Raw genomic sequence first — 23,251 nt, forward strand, 5'->3', positions numbered from 1 at the left:
ACATGTTTACACTGTTATAATGTGTTTCTCAGGTAAGCGACCTAGGCCATCTTGGCCCTCTTGTTTTAATTAGTATTTGTTGTTCATTTCAAAGTTAGTAATGTTAAAATTATTTGTGATATTATGAGATTACAATGTATTTTTAGCAAAGTAGTTGATTACATGTGTTTCATCATACTGTTATTTGTTAGTTTTGTACAACTTTGTATGTAACATAAATACGACATGTTGTATGTCAAATATGAGGCAAAGAACACAACCATACAAACTAATAGCAGAAGACTGTAATGTGAAATGACAAGAGTTAAAAATCATAAATATTTTGCTATTTTAGATCTAAAGTCAGACCTAACGACATACTACAAAGAGATTTGCGGAACAATTCCGATATGTCCTTGTTTGGATGAAGTAGATGCCCCATTTATCAAAGTCTACATTCCACCATATCCATTGTATTCACAAGAAACCGACAAATTGAACCAACTGTCAAAACAAGGTAAAGGACAAGAAACTGAAACATCAGAGGGAATACCAGTGAATTCATTACAGATGGTATTTAACAAAGTGAGTGAGTTGGGTTTTAGGACGAATCGACACAAAGAGTCGAAAGAGTTCAAGAACATATACTTAACTGCAGAGCCTGGTCTAGGTAAAACGTCCTTTGTAAAATGGTTAGCTCTAAATTGGTGTCAAGCGCATAGTCCAGTAAAGAATGAATGTTGCTATTTTGACCAAAATGACGTAAATCAGATGAAAACGTTTGAATTTCTTTTTGTCATTTTTCTTAGAGAAACAGATGCAACTGAAAGTCATGTAGATTCTTTGATAACAAATAATGTCATTAGTGCTCTAGCAAGACAAAGTGCGTACACTCCTGAAGTTCTAGAAAAAGTTATGTTTAACGAAAAGTGTTTGATTATACTTGATGGACTTGATGAATGGGCCATGTCTGGCATACCTAAAAGGTCAACAAGAAAAGCATGCACATACGTAACAACATCTCGACCCTGGAGGTTTTGTGTGCTTCCCCTAGATTCAACCAAAATAGATCAGCATGTATGCATTGAGAAAGTAGAACAAGTCTGTTCAAAAAAGCTCATACCAAGAATATTGTCAATTTTTGAAGAAAGAGAATGTTTGAGGGATGATGCTCTGAACGCAGATAATGCATGTCAAATATTTAGATCAATGCTTGATGAGAAAAAGATAACTCAGTTTTATAATACACCTGTCATACTTGTACAACTGCTTTATCTGTGGAATATATCAAAAGAAATTGGTAACTCCCAAAGTGAAATTTACGGAGACATCGTCGATGCATTGTTTAGCATTGCTGAGAAAAAAGTTCAACTTCTGGATAAATTCAAATATCACAGGCCTTCAAATGTTACATACTTTAAAAGGTTTTTCTTTGAAGATTACTATGATTTGATGATTAAGCTTGGGAAATTGGCCTTTGAAACACTATTCTCTGAAAACAAGGGATCCTCTCTCGTGTTTGATGAAGCCGTGGCATTCAAATACCTTCCAGCCGATGAAAATGCTACTACTGATGTTGTCCTCTCTACATGTTTGCAGACAGGCTTACTGACAAAGCAGTTTGTGTACGTACGAGCGAGGAGGAAACAATATACTTACTCATTTTATCATAAAACAGTCCAGGAATTCTTAGCAGCTCTGTATATACAGTCAGAGTATTCAGATTATATCGGTGATGTAATAAAGAAAAGATGTAGTTCTGTTTCATGTATACTGGAGATGGAAACTGTGTTTATGTTTATGAGTAGCTTCCATCCAAGCATAGCAAGTGTGATTTTACAGTCATTGCAGAGTACAATAAATGAAGATGAGACAACCGGTATGTACAGATGCAAATACTTATGCTGGTTTAACAAAGAACATCGTCAGATGAAATCTATCCAAAATATGTTAGTTAGCTGTGTAACAGAGATTACAACGACTGGACATGGATGCCGGCATTTACCCCTAATTGATATAATAATTGATGACTCATGCAAAGAAGAATCCTACTCTGCTTCCTTGAAAAATCTCCTTAAATCAAATGCAAAGAAGATACAATCGCTAGTCGTTTCTTCTCGTCTTCTATTCACCCCAGACGTAATAAATTATTTCCGAAAGCATTTCGAATTATCAGAAGTGTGGTCTGTATGCAAACTGCAGATAGACGAAAGTTCTATTTCAAATGATTTGCATGATTTGATTGGTAGATTTGCGAAAAGTCTTAAATGTTTAGCCGTTTCAATTGATAGCAAGACTGCTTTTGTACCAGGTATGGTTGACCATTTTTTAGGACTGAAAACACAGAAACTTGAGACATTGTACTTATTTTCTCATGGAAACGTACACGACAGTATTTTAGAACAACTTATTCATTTCATTTCACATCAGACAATTCTAAAGGAAATATGTTTAGCAATAGAATTCAGTGTGAATAGATACACAACTTGCAATGTACATCAGCTTCATCTGTGTCAGCATGAACATTTACAGACACTTTCACTGCATAATGTACCCCTAACACATTTACAACTGAATGACTACTTACAGAAGCTTACACTGGAGAATGTACCACTAACACACTTACAACTAAATGACCACTTAAGAGAGCTTACGCTAGACAATATACCACTTACAAACCTACAACTGAAAGACAATTTAAAGCAGCTCACACTGGATAATGTACCACTAACAGAGTTGCAGCTGGTTGACAACTTAAAGGAGCTAAGACTGACGAAAGTACCACTAACACATCTACAGCCGAATGACCACTTAAAGCAGCTCACACTGCATGATAAACCAATAACAGACTTACAACTGCATGGCCACTTACAGGAGCTTACACTGCAAGATGTACCACTAATACAGTTTCAGATGATTGACCACTTACGGAAGCTTACACTTTTAAACGTACCACTAACACAGTTACAACTGAATGACACCTTAAAGGACCTTACATTGAGGACAGTACCACTAACAATGTTACAACTGAATGACTACTTACAGATGCTTGACCTGCGTGATGTACCATTATCACAGTTACAGTTGACGCACAACTTTCAGGAGATTAACCTGTATGATGTACCAATAAAACAGTTAGAACTAGGTGACAACTTAAAGAGGCTTACACTGACGAATGTACCACTAACACAGTTACAGCTGAATGACCATTTAAAGGAGCTCAGCCTTGATGATATACCACTAACACAGTTACAGCTGAATGACCATTTAAAGAAGCTCAGCCTTGATGATATACCACTAACACAGTTACAGCTGAATGACCATTTAAAGGAGCTCCGCCTTAATGATATACCACTAACACAGTTACAGCTGAATGACCATTTAAAGGAGCTCAGCCTTAATGATATACCACTAACACAGTTACAGCTGGGTGACAACTTACAGAAGCTTATACTGTATGATGTACCACTTACACAGTTGCAGCTGAATGACAACTTAAATCAGATTTCACTGTCGGATGTACCATTAACAAAGTTACAACTGGGTGACAACTTACAGTGGCTTAATCTGAAGAATAAACCACTAGCACAGTCACAGCTGAATGACAACTTAAATCAGATTTCACTGTCGGATGTACCATTAACACAGTTACAACTGGGTGACAACTTACAGGAGCTTTCACTGGAGAATGTACCACTAACACAGTTACAGCTGAATGACCATTTAAAGGAGCTCAGCCTTGATGATATACCACTAACACAGTTACAGCTGAATGACCATTTAAATGAGCTCAGACTTGATAATATACCACTAACACAGTTACAGCTGAATGACCATTTAAAAGAGCTCAGCCTTTATGATATACCACTAACACAGTTACAGCTGAATGACCATTTAAAGGAGCTCAGCCTTGATGATATACCACTAACACAGTTACAGCTGAATGACCATTTAAATGAGCTCAGACTTGATCATATACCACTAACACAGTTACAGCTGAATGACCATTTAAAGGAGCTCAGCCTTGATGATATACCACTAACACAGTTGCAGCTGAATGACAACTTAAATCAGATTTCACTGTCGGATGTACCATTAACAAAGTTACAACTGGGTGACAACTTACAGCGGCTTAATCTGAGGAATATACCACTAGCACAGTTACGGCTGAATGACAGCTTAACAGAAGTTTGGCTGTATGATGTACCATTAACACAGTTACAACTGGGTGACAACTTACAGGACCTTTCACTGGAGAATGTACCACTAACACAGTTACAGCTGAATGATCATTTAAAGGAGCTCAGCCTTGATGATATACCACTAACACAGTTACAGCTGAATGACCATTTAAAGGAGCTCAGCCTTGACGATATACCACTAACACAGTTACAGCTGGGTGACAACTTACAGATGCTTAGACTGTATGATGTACCACTTACACAGTTACAGCTGGGTGACAACTTACAGGAGCTTTTACTGTATGATGTACCACTAACAAAGTTACAACTGGGTGACAACTTACAGCGGCTTAATCTGAGGTATATACCACTAGCACAGTTACAGCTGAATGACCATTTAAAAAAGCTCAGCCTTGGTAATATATCACTAACACAGTTACAGCTGAATGACCATTTAAAAGAGCTCAGCCTTTATGATATACCACTAACACAGTTACAGCTGAATGATCATTTAAAGAAGCTCAGTCTTGATGATATACCACTAACACAGTTACAGCTGAATGACCATTTAAAGGAGCTCAGCCTTGATGATATACCACTAATACAGTTACAGCTGAATGACCATTTAAAGGAGCTCAGCCTTGGTGATATACCACTAACACAGTTGCAGCTGAATGACAACTTAAATCAGGTTTCACTGTCAGATGTACCATTAACACAGTTACAACTGTGTGACAACTTACAGGAGCTTAGTCTTATGAATATACCACTAGCACATCTACATCTAAATGACCACATAAAGGAGCTTATTCTGGAGAAAATACCAGTAACACATCTTCATTTGAATGACAGCTTAAAGAATGTTTCACTGAATGAGGTACCATTAACACAGTTACAACTGGGTGACCACTTACAGGAGCTTCAACTGCATGATGTACCATTAACACAGTTACAACTGGGTGACCACTTACAGAAGCTTTCACTGGAGAAAGTACCATTAACACAGCTACAGCTGAATGACCATTTAAAGCAGCTCAGACTTGATGAAGTACCACTAACACAGTTACAGCTGGGTGACAACTTACGGGAGCTTACACTGAATAAAGTAACAGTAACAAAGTTAGAGCTGCGTGACAATTTAATGCGGCTTACACTAAATGTTGTGCAACTGACACAGTTACATCTGGTCGAACGCTTACAGAAGCTTACACTAGAGAAAGTACCACTAACACATTTACAACTGAATGACTACTTACAGGAGCTTACACTGGATGATGTACCACTAACACATTTACACCTGAATGATCACTTAAAGCAGGTAACATTGCATGCTGTGCCACTAACACAGTTACAGCTTGGTGACCGTCTACAGAGGCTTACGCTGGAAGAAATACCACTAACATATTTACAACTTAATGAAACCTTAAAGGATCTTACATTGAAGAAAGTACCCCTAACACAGTTACAACTGAATGACCATTTAAAGGAGCTTAATCTGATAAATATACCACTAGCACAGTTACAGCTGAATGACCATTTAAAAAAGCTCAGCCTTGGTAATATATCACTAACACAGTTACAGCTGAATGACCATTTAAAAGAGCTCAGCCTTTATGATATACCACTAACACAGTTACAGCTGAATGATCATTTAAAGAAGCTCAGTCTTGATGATATACCACTAACACAGTTACAGCTGAATGACCATTTAAAGGAGCTCAGCCTTGATGATATACCACTAATACAGTTACAGCTGAATGACCATTTAAAGGAGCTCAGCCTTGGTGATATACCACTAACACAGTTGCAGCTGAATGACAACTTAAATCAGGTTTCACTGTCAGATGTACCATTAACACAGTTACAACTGAGTGACCACTTACAGGAGCTTAATCTGATAAATATACCACTAGCACATTTACATCTAAATGACCACATAAAGGCGCTCATCCTTGACAAAATACCAGTAACACATCTTCATTTGAATGACAGCTTAAAGAATGTTTCACTGAATGAGGTACCATTAACACAGTTACAACTGGGTGACCACTTACAGGAGCTTCAACTGCATGATGTACCATTAACACAGTTACAACTGGGTGACCACTTACAGAAGCTTTCACTGGAGAAAGTACCATTAACACAGCTACAGCTGAATGACCATTTAAAGCAGCTCAGACTTGATGAAGTACCACTAACACAGTTACAGCTGGGTGACAACTTACAGGAGCTTACACTGAATAAAGTAACAGTAACAAAGTTAGAGCTGCGTGACAATTTAATGCGGCTTACACTAAATGTTGTGCAATTGACACAGTTGCATCTGGTCGAACGCTTACAGAAGCTTACACTAGAGAAAGTACCACTAACACATTTACAACTGAATGACTACTTACAGGAGCTTACACTGGATGATGTACCACTAACACATTTACAGCTGAATGATCACTTAAAGCAGGTAACATTGCATGCTGTGCCAATAACACAGTTACAGCTTGATGACCACCTACAGTGGCTTACGCTGAAAAAAATACCACTAACATATTTACAACTTAATGAAACCTTAAAGGATCTTACATTGCAGAAAGTACCCCTAACACAGTTACAACTGAATGACCACTTACAGGAGCTGACACTGGCAAATGTACCTCTAGCACATTTACAACTTAATGAAACCTTAAAGGACCTCATATTGAAAAAAGTACCACTAAATCAGTTACAACTGAATGACAACTTACAGAAGGTTAAACTGGCAAATGTACCTCTAGCACATTTACAACTTAATGAAACCTTAAAGGACCTTACATTGAAGAAAGTACCACTAAATCAGTTACAACTGAATGACAACTTACATACTCTTCTACTGTATACTGTACCACTAACACAGTTACGGCTGAATGGCCACTTAAAAGAGCTTACACTTGATGATGTACCACTGAAACACTTACGACTGGGTAATCGTTTAAGGAAGCTTACACTGGTTGATGTACCACTAACACAGTTACAGCTGAATGACCACTTACAACAGCTTACACTGAAGAAAATACCAATAACATATTTATTCCTTATTGACCACTTAAAGCATCTTACACTGAATGGTGTACCACTAGCACAGGTACAACTAAATGACCATTTAAAGCTGGTTTCACTGCATGAAGTACCACTAACACAGTTACAGCTGGGTGATCACGTACAGAAGCTTACACTAAAAGATGTGCCACTTACACTTTTACAGTTGAATGACAAATTAAAGGACCTTACACTGGAGAATGCATCACTACCTTATTTACAGCTAGGTAACCACTTACAGAAACTGGCTATGAAGAAAGTTGCATTACCAAATTTACAGCTGAACGACCACTTAAATGAGCTGACACTAGAGGAAGTAACACTAACACATTTACAACTGGGAGATCATTTACAAAAGCTGACACTGAAGAAATTATCTCTCACACATTTACAGTCAAATGACCACTTACAGACGCTTACGCTGAAGAATATACCAACTATGCATTTACAACTGGATGACCATATCTCACATATTAGAAATATGCACCTAATATCGATTTCATTGTCAAACAGTACATGTAACATACTCTTAGATAAAATAATGAACTGTGAGTCATTGAAGATTGAAGATGTCACTCTAAAAGATACCAATCAGACAGAGCACCAGGACACAGAACGAATTGACATTTTACAAGTTAAAGGTCAACATTTTACGTCTAATAGGAAATCATTTGAACTACAGAGTTTAAACATGAATAGCAAAGTTTTGCAAAAACTTGTGGATACACTTCTTAAAAGTGAGCATTCTGCAACAGTGTCACTATCTAACGTTACTGTGGAAGACGTTACCAGTACAGAGCAGCAGGAGATAGTAAATCAGGACAATACATCAGTACTTGCACTAAGCGGGCATAGTTTTACACATGGTAAGAAAGAGTTTAAATTAAATGATGTTATAATATCAAACAGGACATTCAAGCAGTTTGTGGATACGGTGCAAGAATGTCGGTATCCAGTCATAGTAGAGCTGTGTTCGTGGAACGGTGGTGTAAGCCTTTACTATAGGAAGGGGATAGAATATGTCAGGTCTCTATCGTCATTCACAATCGTAGTAGATGGTAAAGATTGTTTTAGTTTCAAAAAGATTAATTTAAACATTCACGGTAATATTTCATGAGGTCATCGTGGTTTATTTGCAAAAGAATATTTTCAAGGGTGACCAAAACACAGGAAATAATGAGGTAGTCCTGTGGGAATGTTTTATGACAGATTTTTTGTTAAAAGATGAAGATGGGTAATTCCAACTTTTTCCCATTCCAAGGCACATTGGAGGCATTAAAGATACTATAATAGAACATTCGTAGTACCACTTTCAAAATGGTTGATCAATGCATCTTCTAATGTTCAACACGAAGCAACTTGCGGTTTTGGTGAAATATTGCAAAGTTTTCGTAATTTTAGGGTCATTTTCAAAAAGTCTTATAGAGAACTATTTGGTTTACACCCGAATCTCACTGACTGTTAATAGACTGTTTTTGGTATTTAAAAAACGTTTGACACACTTGAATTATTTCATGATGAATATTTTCTGTTTTATGTCATTTTTGCTGTGTGTATCTTGTGATATATAGGAATTTCTGCATAACAAAATTATTGTAAATTATGTATTACATATTATAAAACGTTCTTAGAAATATCTTGTCTAAAATAAGAGTTATTTAGAGGAATAGTGTGTTACACTTCAAAGCGGTTCAGTGTATACATATTGTGTAAGACTTTTCTGCAGAAAAAGTGTATGTTGTATATATTTCTGCTATAATTGCGTCTCTACGTTTGCAAAACGGTGTTATACATGTTTAAATGTTATTGTGAAGAGAAATGAAAACAAGAATATTTCAGTTGTGCCTTGATTAATACAATGTATGTCAGTAGAGTGAAAACAGAATAATGTTGTTTTTTTCCTTGGACATAATAAAATAGGAAGTAAGTACGTGGGAGCATTCGAATGACATTGACAAAACTAAAAGAGTTAGAAAGCAGCATCTGAAACATAAGGAAAAGGCTAAAATCCATTTGATGCTGTCATGTATTTAATTGAAAGATATTTTGACAATGAATTTTAAACTAAGTTTAATAAGTTAGAAGATTATGTTGATAAAGTATAGACACTTCATCCGACCAGATGTTTTAATAAATGAATATTGTATAAGAGATAAACATTATTAGCACGTTATTCGTATCATATCAAATAAAATACTGGATTCTTGTTTTTGCCGACATACTGGTCTAAGTGTATGTTCCGATGGCCCAAATAATTTTAAGACAATATTGTAATAAATGGTAAACTGTTTACTACAGTTAATAACTTATCAGCTTAACTTAAAATATTGGGCAAAATTGTTTCATTTTTATGAGGAACATGCTGGGTAAAGATGTCATTTAAGCACATATGACAATATTTTGACATGCCATTGATTGATATTGCTTATGGTTAATACGTGTAAAGCGCTTTACACAGAAGCTTGGGACTACATGGTGAACAACAAGTTAAACTATAACATGCTTAGTTAGAAATATGAGACAATGTCTTTTGTGTGTAAAATCAATAATAATGCGCGTACATAGCGTTAAGGTAGCTCCGCACGTTTGTTTAGCTGTAAGTGACGGCTTTACGTTGTTTATCTGGAAAACCCAGAAATGGTAACTATAGATGTTCCCGTGAATCTATCATTTCAGTGTATTAAGTGTTAAGATGTCAACTGTACTGTCTTTCTTAAGCTTAATGTTGACTACAGGTGGGTTTGACGTTAATTATTTAACATAATAGTATAAAATAAGAAAAACTATAAAACCTTCAAATGATTGTGTATGTTTTGTTTGTTGGATGTTTCCTAACATACTTTTGTAATTTATACGTTTGTTAATTGTATACATACACTTTTATTCATTTTTACTGAATATTTATACATGTATTGTCTGTTAATACGCAATGTTCTTTTTATATTTGTTAATAAGTAATTTACAACTGTGAACAGTTTTGTTAAAATACGCATCGTGGAACTTTTCTATACTCAAACATATGATACAAATAGAAGCAAATTTTGAACAATTGACCGGAGAACCAATATTTTCAAATATGTCTAACTACCAATATAGCACACGACACTATCCTTTTTATAAGCTAAATTTCCATCGGATACAAAATCATGCCATGAAAAATCTATTTGATTAAGTCTACATTGTAGAACAATATTTGGTTCAAACGTACAGGACTTTTTAAAGAATCGAAACTCTTGTTTTTACCGGGATTAGTCAAGGAAATTTTCTGACTCCTCTCCTTGTTCTGAACATTATTGGACAGATGAATGTATAGACATTTCATTTACTAAACCTTCTCCTGTGATAGTTTCCTTTTAGCTGAATCATCTGATTATTTCTTAATGTTTTTGATATTTTGGTTAATTCTGTTTGCATTTACTGGACAAAATATCATAAAATCTGTTTTGGGCTTATTCACTGATTTATGCACAATAAAATTGTTAATAAAGCAAATACGGCTTCAACATGTCAAGGTCAAATAGCAATTTTTAAACTAATAACGCTCTGTTTGAAAATTAAAGGTATTTGGTAAGTTAGATACATGAAATTTTCAAATAAAGAGTACTTACATGTACACTGTATTAGGAAAATACTGTTTTATAATAAATGTTTAACGTAGTACACAAAACTGGTTTTGTATATGGAGTCTAATGTTAGCACAGAAGAATTTCTATATATTCCTGAAGATATGGCTTAGGATTTAACGAAGAAGGCTAAAAGAAACGCTACTTTTTCTTTTCGTTATCTTTAATAGTTTTTTTCAAGTTAAGTATACCAAATTTGCACCAGATAGAGATTAATGATAGAGATTCATGATGTATACCAAAGCAGATTTTACATTATCCCAAATTTCAGACGTCAAAGCAACGTACTAAATATGTCTAAATTAGACATTTTACTGTTTTATATCGTCTGTACTTGATTGTTAAATAGAGTCGTGTAAAGGAATCCAAAATTGTAAGAAAGTGTTCAGACGTCACTAAATTTATGAGTATTAAATAATAGTGACTTAACTGGAAACAGCTGCAAAAGAGTCTTCTATTCACAAATATCAATTGATTTTCTATCAGTTGTATTGTACGAAATTTATGAACATATATGAACATAAGTTTTAATCACTCTGGTATATTCAAGCAGACCAAGCAAAATTTCATGAAAACTAAAAATGAAGGTTTCAATTGATTTAAAAGATTGCTTTAAAATGTTTATTTCGGGAAACAGCTTTTTTAAAAAAAACAACATTATTTTTCTAGTTAAAGAGAGATAGATTGTTGTGCGGAAATGAGCATATAATTAATGTGTAAATTGAGCATGTTTGTCCTAAACTTTTTAACTAGATGTGATGTAATACATTTTTGTATTCTAGTCACAAGTGTCTTTTTATGTTCATTTTGTTATATATAAAGTAAATTTTGTAACAACATGTCATTAATTGTTTATGAAATCATGTTGTACCTTATGGGTCATGTCAGACAGTTTAACAAATACAGCACATTTTATCATTAAGTCTTTTAATTTTAATTTTACGTTATGTAACATGATGTTTAGTATCTTGGAATTTGTATATATTTACAAACCCAACATGTATGAATATGATAGTCATTGTCTAATGATATAATTAATGTACTCCGAAGTGAATATTATAATGGACATTAAATCCATTACTGTGAGATGCTGAAGAATTCGATGAAATATAATATGTAGCATTAAGATATCAATCTTAGCGATAAACACTGTATTTCATAACATTTGGTCTTGCTTTCTGTTTTCCACAAAGTTCATTACTTGGTCATATTTAAAGGTCTACAAAACTAAAAGTTGGAAAACATCAGAAACAATACTAGTCACTTCCACTGCAGAAAATATATTATTAAAAACTGATTGTGTTAACATGCCGCACCATACTCCTCATTTTGCACACTAACAAATTTTCTGATTGATATAAAATGTGCATTTTCTAAAAGAATACAAATCCCTGTATTCCAATGAAATGTGATACGGAAAAATAAGCAATGGTTGATAGTTGCTTTGAGTAAGTGGAAAGTAGGTGTCAGTTGTTGTTTGCCCGATGCCCTATTTGGTTAGCTTTGAATTATGAAATAGATTGTAGGAATAGCTTTCGAAGTTTGCTGTGACACACAGCCAGTTGTCGGAACTTGCAAATTGTGGACTATCTGAAATAGGAACCATCCTTGCCAGCGATTTCTCTCAAATGCGTCGGATATGATAGAGGATATGAGTGCTCTGGACAAAATACAATTGTCTCACTTCTTAATGTGATATATTCTTATTCACTCAAGACAAACATTTTTTGTTGTTTTATTTTATGCTTATATACTTTGAAATACTGAGCCCGCCTGCTTAGCTCAGAAGGGAGAGCGTTGGTCTACGGATCACGGGGTCGCGAGTTCGATCCCCGGGTGGGGCGTATTTTCTCCTTGACGATTTGATAAAAGACATTGTGTCTGAAATCATTCGTCTTCCAACACTGATAATTCATGTGGGGAAATTGGCAGTTACTTGCGGATAACAGGTTTGTACTGGTACAGAATCCAGGAACACTGGTTAGGTTAACTGCCCGCCGTTACATGACTGAAATACTTAGTACTGTTGGAAAACGGCGTTAAACCCAAAACAAATAAACAAACAAACATTTTTACCAATTTTAATTTGGGCACGGGGAAAGAACGCACGTAAACGGTGACGATGCAAAGACGCACACAGCATACATTCCTATTTTGTTTGATTAGATTTAGCATAACGTTATAATATACTTCTCAAGTAGCGTTTTATAATCGAGTAAATATGCTGTACAAAACAAAGTGCCATTTACTTACCATTTATGCGAAAAACTAAAACCAGTGTTCAAATAGAACAGCAAAGCTATATCTCTCACTTTCTGGAGGATTTAATGTCACACTGACACAATTATGGGTCATATGACAATTTTCCAACTCTTGATGGTAGACGAAGACCTAACTAAGGTACCTCTCCTGTGTTATATCATCACGCCTTTAACGTCACAACGACACAATTATCGGTCATATGGCGATGTTCCAGCTCTTGATGGTAGATGAAGACCTAAGGTACCCCTCCAGGCGTTATATCATCACGCCGCCTTTAACGTCACAACGACACAATTATCGGTCGTATGGCGATGTTCTAGCTTTTGATGGTAGATGAAGACCTAAGGTACCCCTCCAGGCGTTATATCATAATGCATTCAACGTCACAACGACGCTTATTAGTCGTGTGGCGATATTTCAGCTTTTGTTATTTGAGGAAGATCCAAGGTACCTCTCCAAGCATTATATCACCACGGGTGGTTACCTGGATAGAACGATCTAAAAGGTGGCTGGATAGCTTCTTCAAAGGAATTATTCTACGTACCAAGCGAGACCAGCACCTACATTGGATTGGGGCAAGTGATTCGAATTCAGCGGATATATCACTCGCAGTGAATGATATGTAATGAATGATATGGATTATGCCTCACTGATACACGCAGTATTTTATAATTTGACGTAAAATAAAGCATTTAGTTGATGCGGATCTGTTTGTCCACAGGAATATTTGCGTGATATCCGTTAGACTTAGCAAGATGACAGTCTCTTAATGCATCAATATGTCATGTTCAGTTTAGTCAGTTTTGACTTTCTGTCATAAAATGCTTACATTTTGTATTTTCTTTCTAAAACAGAATTGGCAATGTACCCTTACCTCTGATAAGAGAAATGATTTATTAAATCAAAGTTATATCTGCATATACGCAAAACATTTATATATACGAGACTATGTGCATTATGTTTATGCATCAAAGAACTGTTTTGCAAATTTCACAATGATGCATATTTTAAGTTGATATGGAAGGAAATAAGGACATTCGTCTGCATCAAGGTGTTGCAAGTTTTAGTTTAATACCAAAGCATATAATTCAACTAAAGTATGCGTATTTTGACAAAATAGGTCATAACTAATTTTTATGTACAGATATATATACCGTACTGAAGTAAACAAATAGTTAACATTAACTCAATGTCTCTACGGTTTAAACACTATTGAACATTGAAAACTGAAATGTCTAAATACTTGTGAGTGAAATAAAGAAAATAATAGGGAACTTCTACTGGAATTATCTGGATGCATTTGACAGCTTTACATTAATTAGTCCTGTCCATATAATTGTTATCTTGCAACATTACACTCGATTACAGGAAAAGTTCTTTCTTTTAAGACTTGTTGACAAATGTTGCATACACACCTTTTATTAAGGTAATTTCAGTAACTTCATCAAGAATGCTTAAAATAATATGTAATTTAATGTTCATTACAGTGCGTTACATCCCCAACATAAAATCTGCAATTATAAGAAACTATCCCCCTTTTAAATGCGTTTTTGTAACTGCAGAACAAGTTTACCCATAAAATGTTTCAAAATATCAAGTGACAGCAAAAAATATGACAATAATGCATTTTTAATCTACTTGCTCTTTTGATGTGTTCACTACCGTTCATTTGTAGAAAATCCCTTGATAAAATGAATGGAATCTATGAACCAAAACGACAACAAATATAACAACACCACGTTGCCTTTTCAAATAAAAATTGAGTTTCTTCCTAAGAGAAGGATATTTCATGATGAATGTTGCATTTTAGCTGAAGCGTCTGAGCCAAAAGCTGGTGCAAATTTCAATATGTGAACACTTGAATGATCAAATTATCTGCATATATATGATTTATCATATAGACGTGTATTCTATAATATGCAATTTCGTGCAAAACATCAAAGCATCCACGTGTAATATCTGGGAATCGCTCCAATATTGGAACAATCACGTTTCTCTTGGGTGTATATAAAGTAAAAAGCCACTAAATATAAAACAATTATTTGTTTCAATTAAAGGATGGCCAGTTCAAAGCGTATTTATTCATTTTAAAGAATATCACTTGTGTCCATAGCCATCTTTTTATGACAGATGAGAAAGAAAATAGAAGTATGAGAATTATATAAGTGAAATGCCAGTCAGTGGACGTCTACGATGCTACAGGAGATCTGTGTTACCTTTCGTTAATACATCTGTCTGTTTCGATATATACAACTTGAACTTGTCAAAATATAAATACCGTGAAAACACCTTTTGAAGAATGCATTTATTTACTAATAAAATTGGATCATCATTTGAAATCCGAAGAAATGCATAACTAATATATAAGCTAATATTTTCATTGTTGTTTATTCCTAATGATCAATACACTAAATAATGTACAAAAAATATTTCTAAACCTCACTTTTCTACAAAGCGGTCTTCCTCCACAATAAAAGCCCAGAAAGTCGCTGTTTTACCTATAATTGTGTCGGTGTAATGTAAACCTGATAAAGACAAAACAAATAAATCTGCAAAAGTCCAGTTCAAATTTATAATTATAATTTGACTAAATACACATAGCTTCACGTTGTATCTGAAGCTGCAGTCACTGTTCAATATAATATTGAAACAACCATTTAAAAAAACTGGAGACGTGTCTTTGACAATCCAATATGCATACTGTAGTGAACATAATCACTATTCATCTATAAGGTTTACTGATGTCGGAAAAGCTAAGAAACATGCTAAGAGCATATATTATGTTCTTAGCCGCTTTAATTTAATGACGCAAAAATATGGATAGTTTGTAGCGAACTTGTGCTGAGTCATTAATTATACACGCATGTTTATCCCTGCATGGAATGCTGGTGCGCCATGCTAACTGCCAAATGCTAAGTGTCAAATAGTTGATGCAAAATTCTATTTGTGAAATACCAGGTAGTTAATATCAGATATTGCCTGTCAAACGGTAATAGTCGAACGATAAATTCTAATTGTAAAAGCTACACGCGTACAGTTTGTTCGAACTTTTTCAACATGTTCATTTCCACCTGGTTTCGCAAAGAATATTTTTATGACACTGATAATGATGAAGTTGATGAAAATAAAAGTTAGATTTCGGTACAAATGCAAGAAAATGTAATTTTTGCATTATTTCAAAAGCGTTGCAATGGTTTACAACATTTTGCGCAATTTCTTTTGGATATCAAAGCATATTTAGCATAAATTTTATGTCAATAAGTCTCTTTGTTTTTCACCAATCATTTTCAGAGTACTCACTTTTATGGATTTTGAGAGAAAGTAGTTTTCGCCTGAAATATGTGGGTTACTCCACATCGAAATACGAAACAGTAAATGTCGTATGTTTACTGCTTAGTGCTTATTCAAATTACGAACTGAATAATTATATTAGTGGATGACTGCACCCTTTAAATATTTATTTGCCTTCTTTACATCTATCTCTGATATAAACATTTTAAAGTCGACATTTTGAGTCCAATGTTCTCCGTGGTCGATCGAACATGTTAGACTGGTAGAATATCATATGTCATCAGATAATTAAAGGTTACATTCATATGTTCAAGAGATAAAAACACCCATAAAAATTTTGACGATTAGCATATACGCATTTAATTAGGCATTTTGTACAAAATTACTGTCTCATAATGTCAACACTGTTTAACAAGTATTTAAAGCTTGCACACTTTTATCAAACACGGCCCGATGTATAGAACTAACGAGTAAAATATTCTATTGATGATGGTAAATGTCTTGGTTAAATTCTTTTTGTAAAGTTTGGAATGAAGTTACGGATGCTGATTTCCTTAGTACCAAAAATGGAGTTTCCACTTTTTTCTATTTTATTTTGTTCAGTAGGTTTTATTTTTTCTATTTCTAACATAGTCTTCCACTTTATACGAAAAGTATAGACGTGTAATAGACTTTGAACAGGTTCATCGAAATTAACTATTCGATCAAACTGATAATTTGAATAAACTTTAAACATGTGATAATTTCTCGTACGTAAAAATCCTGAACCTTGTGTACAGACACGTCAAAAGCACAAACTTTCAAATACATTGAGCATAAAAAGTATATAACATCATTCAACTACTTTCAATATGAGCGACAGGAATAGTAATGAATGTGCAATTGTAATGTCGGAAAGCAAGAAGAGAGAGTATAACTTAATTAACATTTTGTCTCTTCTAGCGAAAACATATTTGCGATCATATACGCCTTTATGGACACTTTCAGTGTGAAAATTGGTGGCTATTACCTGCTTTGAAATCTTGAAGATGGGAACGCTTGATTTCGCTTTAAGGTCAAACATCTTTATTAAACAGAGGACGCGGTGTTTAAGCATAGCTAATCTAAGCTAAGGTGATGCTGACAATGCTGAACAGCAGAAGATATATTTTCGAATATATGTGTTCCAGAACAGGATGTATCAATCGTGCCTGAAGGAACGCTAATGATGAAATTTCCCCGTTGCTTGGTAACGACGGCCCAACGGAAGACACTAAGGTGATCATTGATACTTGTAATGAGATTATTCTTGAAGCTGATATAATAGATGTTATCGTACTTGGCAAACCAAGTGACATTATCGTTTAATTCATGTCATGTACGGCAGGTAATTCGTTCTACAGATAGAGACTTGGTCTCAAGTCTCGTCGCTACCCCAGTGTATCTGTGAATGAGGACGTCACGAAGGTTCGCTCTACTGTGTTTTATCATGCCAAGCAAATTCTTAAAGCTCGTTTCCAAACTACTTCGTATGACGGTACCATAATTGCGAGAGTTGCAAGCTGGAATTTAAGATCCGAGGCAGAGTTGCCTAAAGTTAAAAGTCGGGTACCAATTCCTTACGAAGCAGCAACCTCTGTTACTCGACCTAAAGCTTGAGAGATGCAAACGGCAACATATTTTGTATGATGCTTCATTACTGTTGCGCAGTATACAAAAAAAAAGCTTTCGGTACTTCGCTTGAGAACATGCGATGTCACCCAAATGAATAAAGACCAAAGTGTATTAGTGTAAACATTTGAAAGGATCTGATATTTTGTGTATTATATTGACCACAGGGAATGTTAATTCGCTTGTTTATACGCATATGCATATTCAAATCATGATGTTTAATATGTTTAAGTGTGAATACATGTTGATACCAGTCAAATGATAGTTTTAAAATTAATTTATGAAATTTTCGACTTACTAGACTGATAATAATTTGTATATGAAACACATCTTAGGGAATATCTGATATTTACTGTTTGACAAATATTTGTCTTAGGCCTATTACTTGATCCACGCTATTAGTACCACTAAATTACTTATGAATGTAATAACTTTATATTGATAAATCATTTTATCTGATAATCTATGATGAATTTTCTAGTAGATAATTATATTCTAGGGGAGATAACAATGTTAATGGAAATTCAATTAGCATAGTCATCCTTTTCTCCCTCTATATTTCGTGAAAAAATGGATATGCATTTTTATAGGCTATTCATATATGTATTTGTAAATAATTTGCGATTTAAATTATTCACAAGTACAGTGTATACCAGGCAGGTTTATTTCAAACATATAGTGAAATTTTGTAGACATTTGTATTTTCTCCGACATAACCTAACAAATTCAAATTTAGAAGACAGTAACCTTATATTTTCTGTCACAGATGCTTGTCCTGTCTTTTTGCCCATATATGGGTCCTTCATTAAAAAGTTTAAAACTACTGTTTTTAGTCCTTAAACGAAAAAATGTTTTTACTACATACTGATACATTAAAGTATAAATTTATAGTATTTTTGTTTCGAAAATATTTTCGTTTGCTTTTTGTTTTAGGATTTTTAACTTTTTAAGAGGGAATCCATATATGGATAGCAAGACCTGACACACCTGTGTTTTGTATATAATATGTAGAGAGACTAAATTGAAGACATTTATTTTCGTATCGAGTTTTCCTTTCCACAATTAAGCACAATAAATAGCTACACAAATCATCCTAGCTTAAAGACGATATATTACGTCGTTTGCAGTTATCTATTTTACAAATTTTTACCTATGTAAAAATAAAACGAGTGTGTGATATTAAAACTGGATGGTAGGAGTTTTTTTGCTGTAAGTAATATTCTATCTGGTTACTTTTAAGTAATTTATGCACAATACAAAGAAAGACATTTGTCGCACGAATTTTTTGTTATTCGAATAAACCGATACTGCATCTAATTTTGAAATTCGTCTATAAAAATTTCGGTGGTATGGATTGCTTTGACTGAGTGAAAGGTACAAATGACGTGAACAGTAGTGGTTATTTACGTATTAAAATCGTATGTAGGATAAATCGTATGTTGGATTAAGAAAATTAATCATATAGCTGATTCGCAGGCAACGTCTGTCGGTTATGTTAATTTTCCTCGGCGTTTGTTTTATCTATTTTGTAGTTTTCATTTTTTGTTGTATTCGATTTTGCAGATGTCGGGACAAAATATTACATAATACGCAGCTCAATATCTTACAGTCTGTTTACTAACATCACTGCATTGTAAGGCGTAACAAAAATGTTCGTTTCCGGTATCCCGATGAACCTTTAATTCTTGGCGCTACCCTAAATGTTTTATGGCCCTGCAGAATATTTTTTCAACGTTTTAATAAAATAAAATGTAAAACTGCACTTTTTATGCTTTAAACATGGCCAGTGATGTTAGGATTCAACTAAATGATGCTCTAAAGGCATAACCTTATTTGTATTCATTTTTTCGATACAAAAATAATTTCCGAAAATTCTTCCTTAGCCCCCTCCCCAACACCCCCCCCCCCACACACAAATAAAAAGGGCCTACCGTTTTAGGCCTAATGGACAAGATACTATTGAACGCCGCAGTTATCTTATGTCGGGACATTTCATGTGTGCTCTTAACTTGTCAAAACAGTGTATTATAACATTAAAACACTATGTCACTATAATAAAGTATGGTGTACACTTGCTAAAGCAGCGACTTATTATGCTAACTAGTGTTATCTTCTCAGAATGTAGTGTTAACCTGTCAAAACAGTGTCTTATTATATCAAAAAACTATGCTATCATGTCATAATGAGATGTTAACCTGTCCAAATAGTGTGTTATTATGTCAAAAATCTATGTTAATATGTAAAAGTACAGTGCGATCATGTCTATAGATGGTGATATTATGTTAAATACACTGGACAAGGCCAATTATACTAAAACAAGATGACATAGCTTTGAGACATAACAAGACACTGTTTTGACCACACTTTAACATGATAACATGACTTGTAACATAATAAGATTCTATTTGCACTAATAAACACCACTTTTGACATAATAACACAACATATAAACGTAACAAGACATTGTTTTGACAGGTTAACACCATATTTTGACAAGATAACTTAGCTTTTTTTACATAATAGCACGCTCGGTAGATAAGATCCTATGGTATTTTGGCATAATAACATAGCATTTAACGTAAAAAGTAACATAATTGCATGCACGGTAACAACATGACTAACAAAATAAAACGCCCTGTAGACAAGATCAAATGGTACTTTGACATAGTAACATAGCACGTACTGTAAGACACTATTTCGACACCACATTTTGACATGATAACTTTGAACTTTGACATTATGACATAATATATTAACATAATAAGACACTGTTTGGACAAGTTTAAAAAAACACTATGAGAAGATATTTTTTAATATAATAGCACGCTCAGTAGATCAAATCACGCGGTACGTTGATTTTTTAAACACAATACTACGTTCTGTAGACAAGATCACACCATACAGTAACAAGATGGCAGATCTTTTTAACATACTAACACACTCTGCAAACAAGATGATACTTTGACATGATAAGAATCTATCTAACAAGTTAATATCACATATTGACATGATAACATAGCTTTTCAAAATAATAACAGGCTTATTCAACAATTTAAAACCACGCGCTGACAAGATAACATGACTAGATAGTATAATAGAACACTGTTTCGACAAGTTAACACCACAAATTTACATATTAATAACAAAATTTTAAAGATAATATAACACCGCTTTGACAAGTTAAGATCACGTTTTGACATAATATCATGAAATATCCCGTCATAAGACAGATACGGTGATTCATAAGGCACACTTTGAGATAACTCTGGTATGAAATAGCAACTATTTATTTTGGTCTTTGCTTTTATTCACATATATTAAAAAAATTCGGAACTTATTTGATTAACTATTGTCCAGCTTCTTTTGTGGGTAGTTACAGTATCACTATGTTTGTGGAGATACAGATTTGCGTGTGTTCGTCTGTCCGTCCATACGTTTGAGAGTGCAAAGTGCTCAAGGTGTGCTACTGTTATCTGAAAAGCTTAAATCTCCTCGGACTAAACAACAGGACGTGTATTTATTTCGACCCAACAGTATTAGGATTTTTCTCGGTCGCATTCATTCTTTTAAAATTTCCAAAACATTGCAAATGTGGCTTTGCATTTTTGTACGTCGTTCGAACTCTGCTAGAATTTTTACTTTTATTTAACGTCTTTAAAAATCATTAATATGCGAGTCATTCAGGCAAATAGCATGAGGAAAATTAGTGACTGTATTTGTTTTTATTAAAAAATGTCTCACCTGTTCTTTTAAGAGCGTTCAATTTATTTTTTCAGCCAGTTTAACACATAATAACCCAGGGATAAATTAAAGCCCATTTTACCGCTCAAAATATAAAGGCGTAAGCGTAACACATGGTTATGTATGTATCCCTTATTTTGACAGACACGGAATGACTTGAGAATATTTTATTCAGTCACAATGTATAAATTTAATACAGTAAAATAGCTGTTGTTTGTTAAATTAATTGAAAGTCAAGGACATTGTTACATAAAACGCTAGTAACTGGAGATGTGCATACTGTTTAAATTAGTATAACATAGTTTGTTTGTTGGTTAGGACATTTCACATTAGGTTGGTAAACATCGTTTGCGTCAATCAATAAACGGTTTGAGTACTCTTGGTCAACTCTTTAAGTCTATGTGTTAAATTTAAAGGATATGCTAATTTTTAAGAAAAAGCAATTATATTTTTAACAGGATAATGATCCGGTCCAACGTCTTTAAATTCTGTTGAATTGTCATTAATATTTTCCGACTTTAGAAATTGCTTTCGAGATATTAAAAATCACATACCCTGCACGCGTAAACACCTAGTTTGTCGTTGTAAAAAGAGATCGTCATGACAGCGATTTGCAATAGAAAAGGTACTTAGCAGAAGTTACCCTTTAAAATACTTAATTATGCTGAACAAATGAAGGTAAATGCTATTCACATTAAAGCGTAACTCCAAGTACATTGATGACGTCTCTGTGAAGGTCGGTGACTCTGTGATAAAATCCACAAAATGTGTTAGGAATCTTGGTCCAGTACTTGACAACAACATGGATATAGAACAACAAGTCAACTCTGTGTGCCGGGCTGGATATGATGCACAGCTTCGCAGAATAGGTCACATCAGAGGTATCTTACCAGTGATGCCACAAAGATCCTTATCAACAGCCTGGCTATTTCACGGTTAGACTACTGTAATGCCTTGTCAAGTGGTATTCTAAATAGCACACTTAACAAGTTGCAACATGTCCAGAACACGACAGCTGGCGCCATCACCAAGACGCCCCGTCGCAATTATATAACACCGGTTCTGAAGGAGCTCTATTGGTTGCCAGTAAAATACAGGGTGCAGTACAAGGTTCTGACTCACACCTGTAAGACTTTACACTATCACTCCCCTGCCTATATTAGGGATATGATAGAAGTGTATAAACCGGTCAGAAACCTAAGATCAGAAGACACGCTGTCACTGCCAAAAAACTAAAACCATGATCTATGGCAATCGCAGCTTTTCGTGCACTGCTCCAAAGCTTTGGAACTTCCTTCCCGCCAAGATCAGGGAAGCTGACACGCGAAATGGTTTCAAAAGCCTGCTAAAACCCACGTCTTTGTACAAAAGTTTGTTAACTGACCGATACATTGATGTTTTCTTCTTCTTCTTCTTCTTAAAACTGCATAGAACAGTATTTTAGCTTAGGATAAC

At 34.5% G+C, this 23,251-nt stretch overlaps 1 protein-coding gene across 1 annotated transcript in view; it reads left to right on the top strand.

The window, feature by feature from the left end:
* LOC128548214 (uncharacterized) overlaps positions 1-18,043 on the top strand; it is a 70,350-nt gene extending 52,307 nt beyond the window's left edge. Inside the window, exons 5-6 of the mRNA XM_053522666.1 lie at positions 335-8,217; positions 17,792-18,043. Of these exons, the coding sequence (XP_053378641.1) occupies positions 335-8,217; positions 17,792-18,043 (8,135 nt within the window). The remainder of the gene's footprint in view (positions 1-334; positions 8,218-17,791) is intronic.
* Positions 18,044-23,251: the final 5,208 nt, after the last annotated feature.

This window comes from Mercenaria mercenaria, chromosome 14 (genome assembly GCF_021730395.1).
Source record: "Mercenaria mercenaria strain notata chromosome 14, MADL_Memer_1, whole genome shotgun sequence".
Lineage (NCBI taxonomy): Eukaryota > Metazoa > Mollusca > Bivalvia > Venerida > Veneridae > Mercenaria > Mercenaria mercenaria.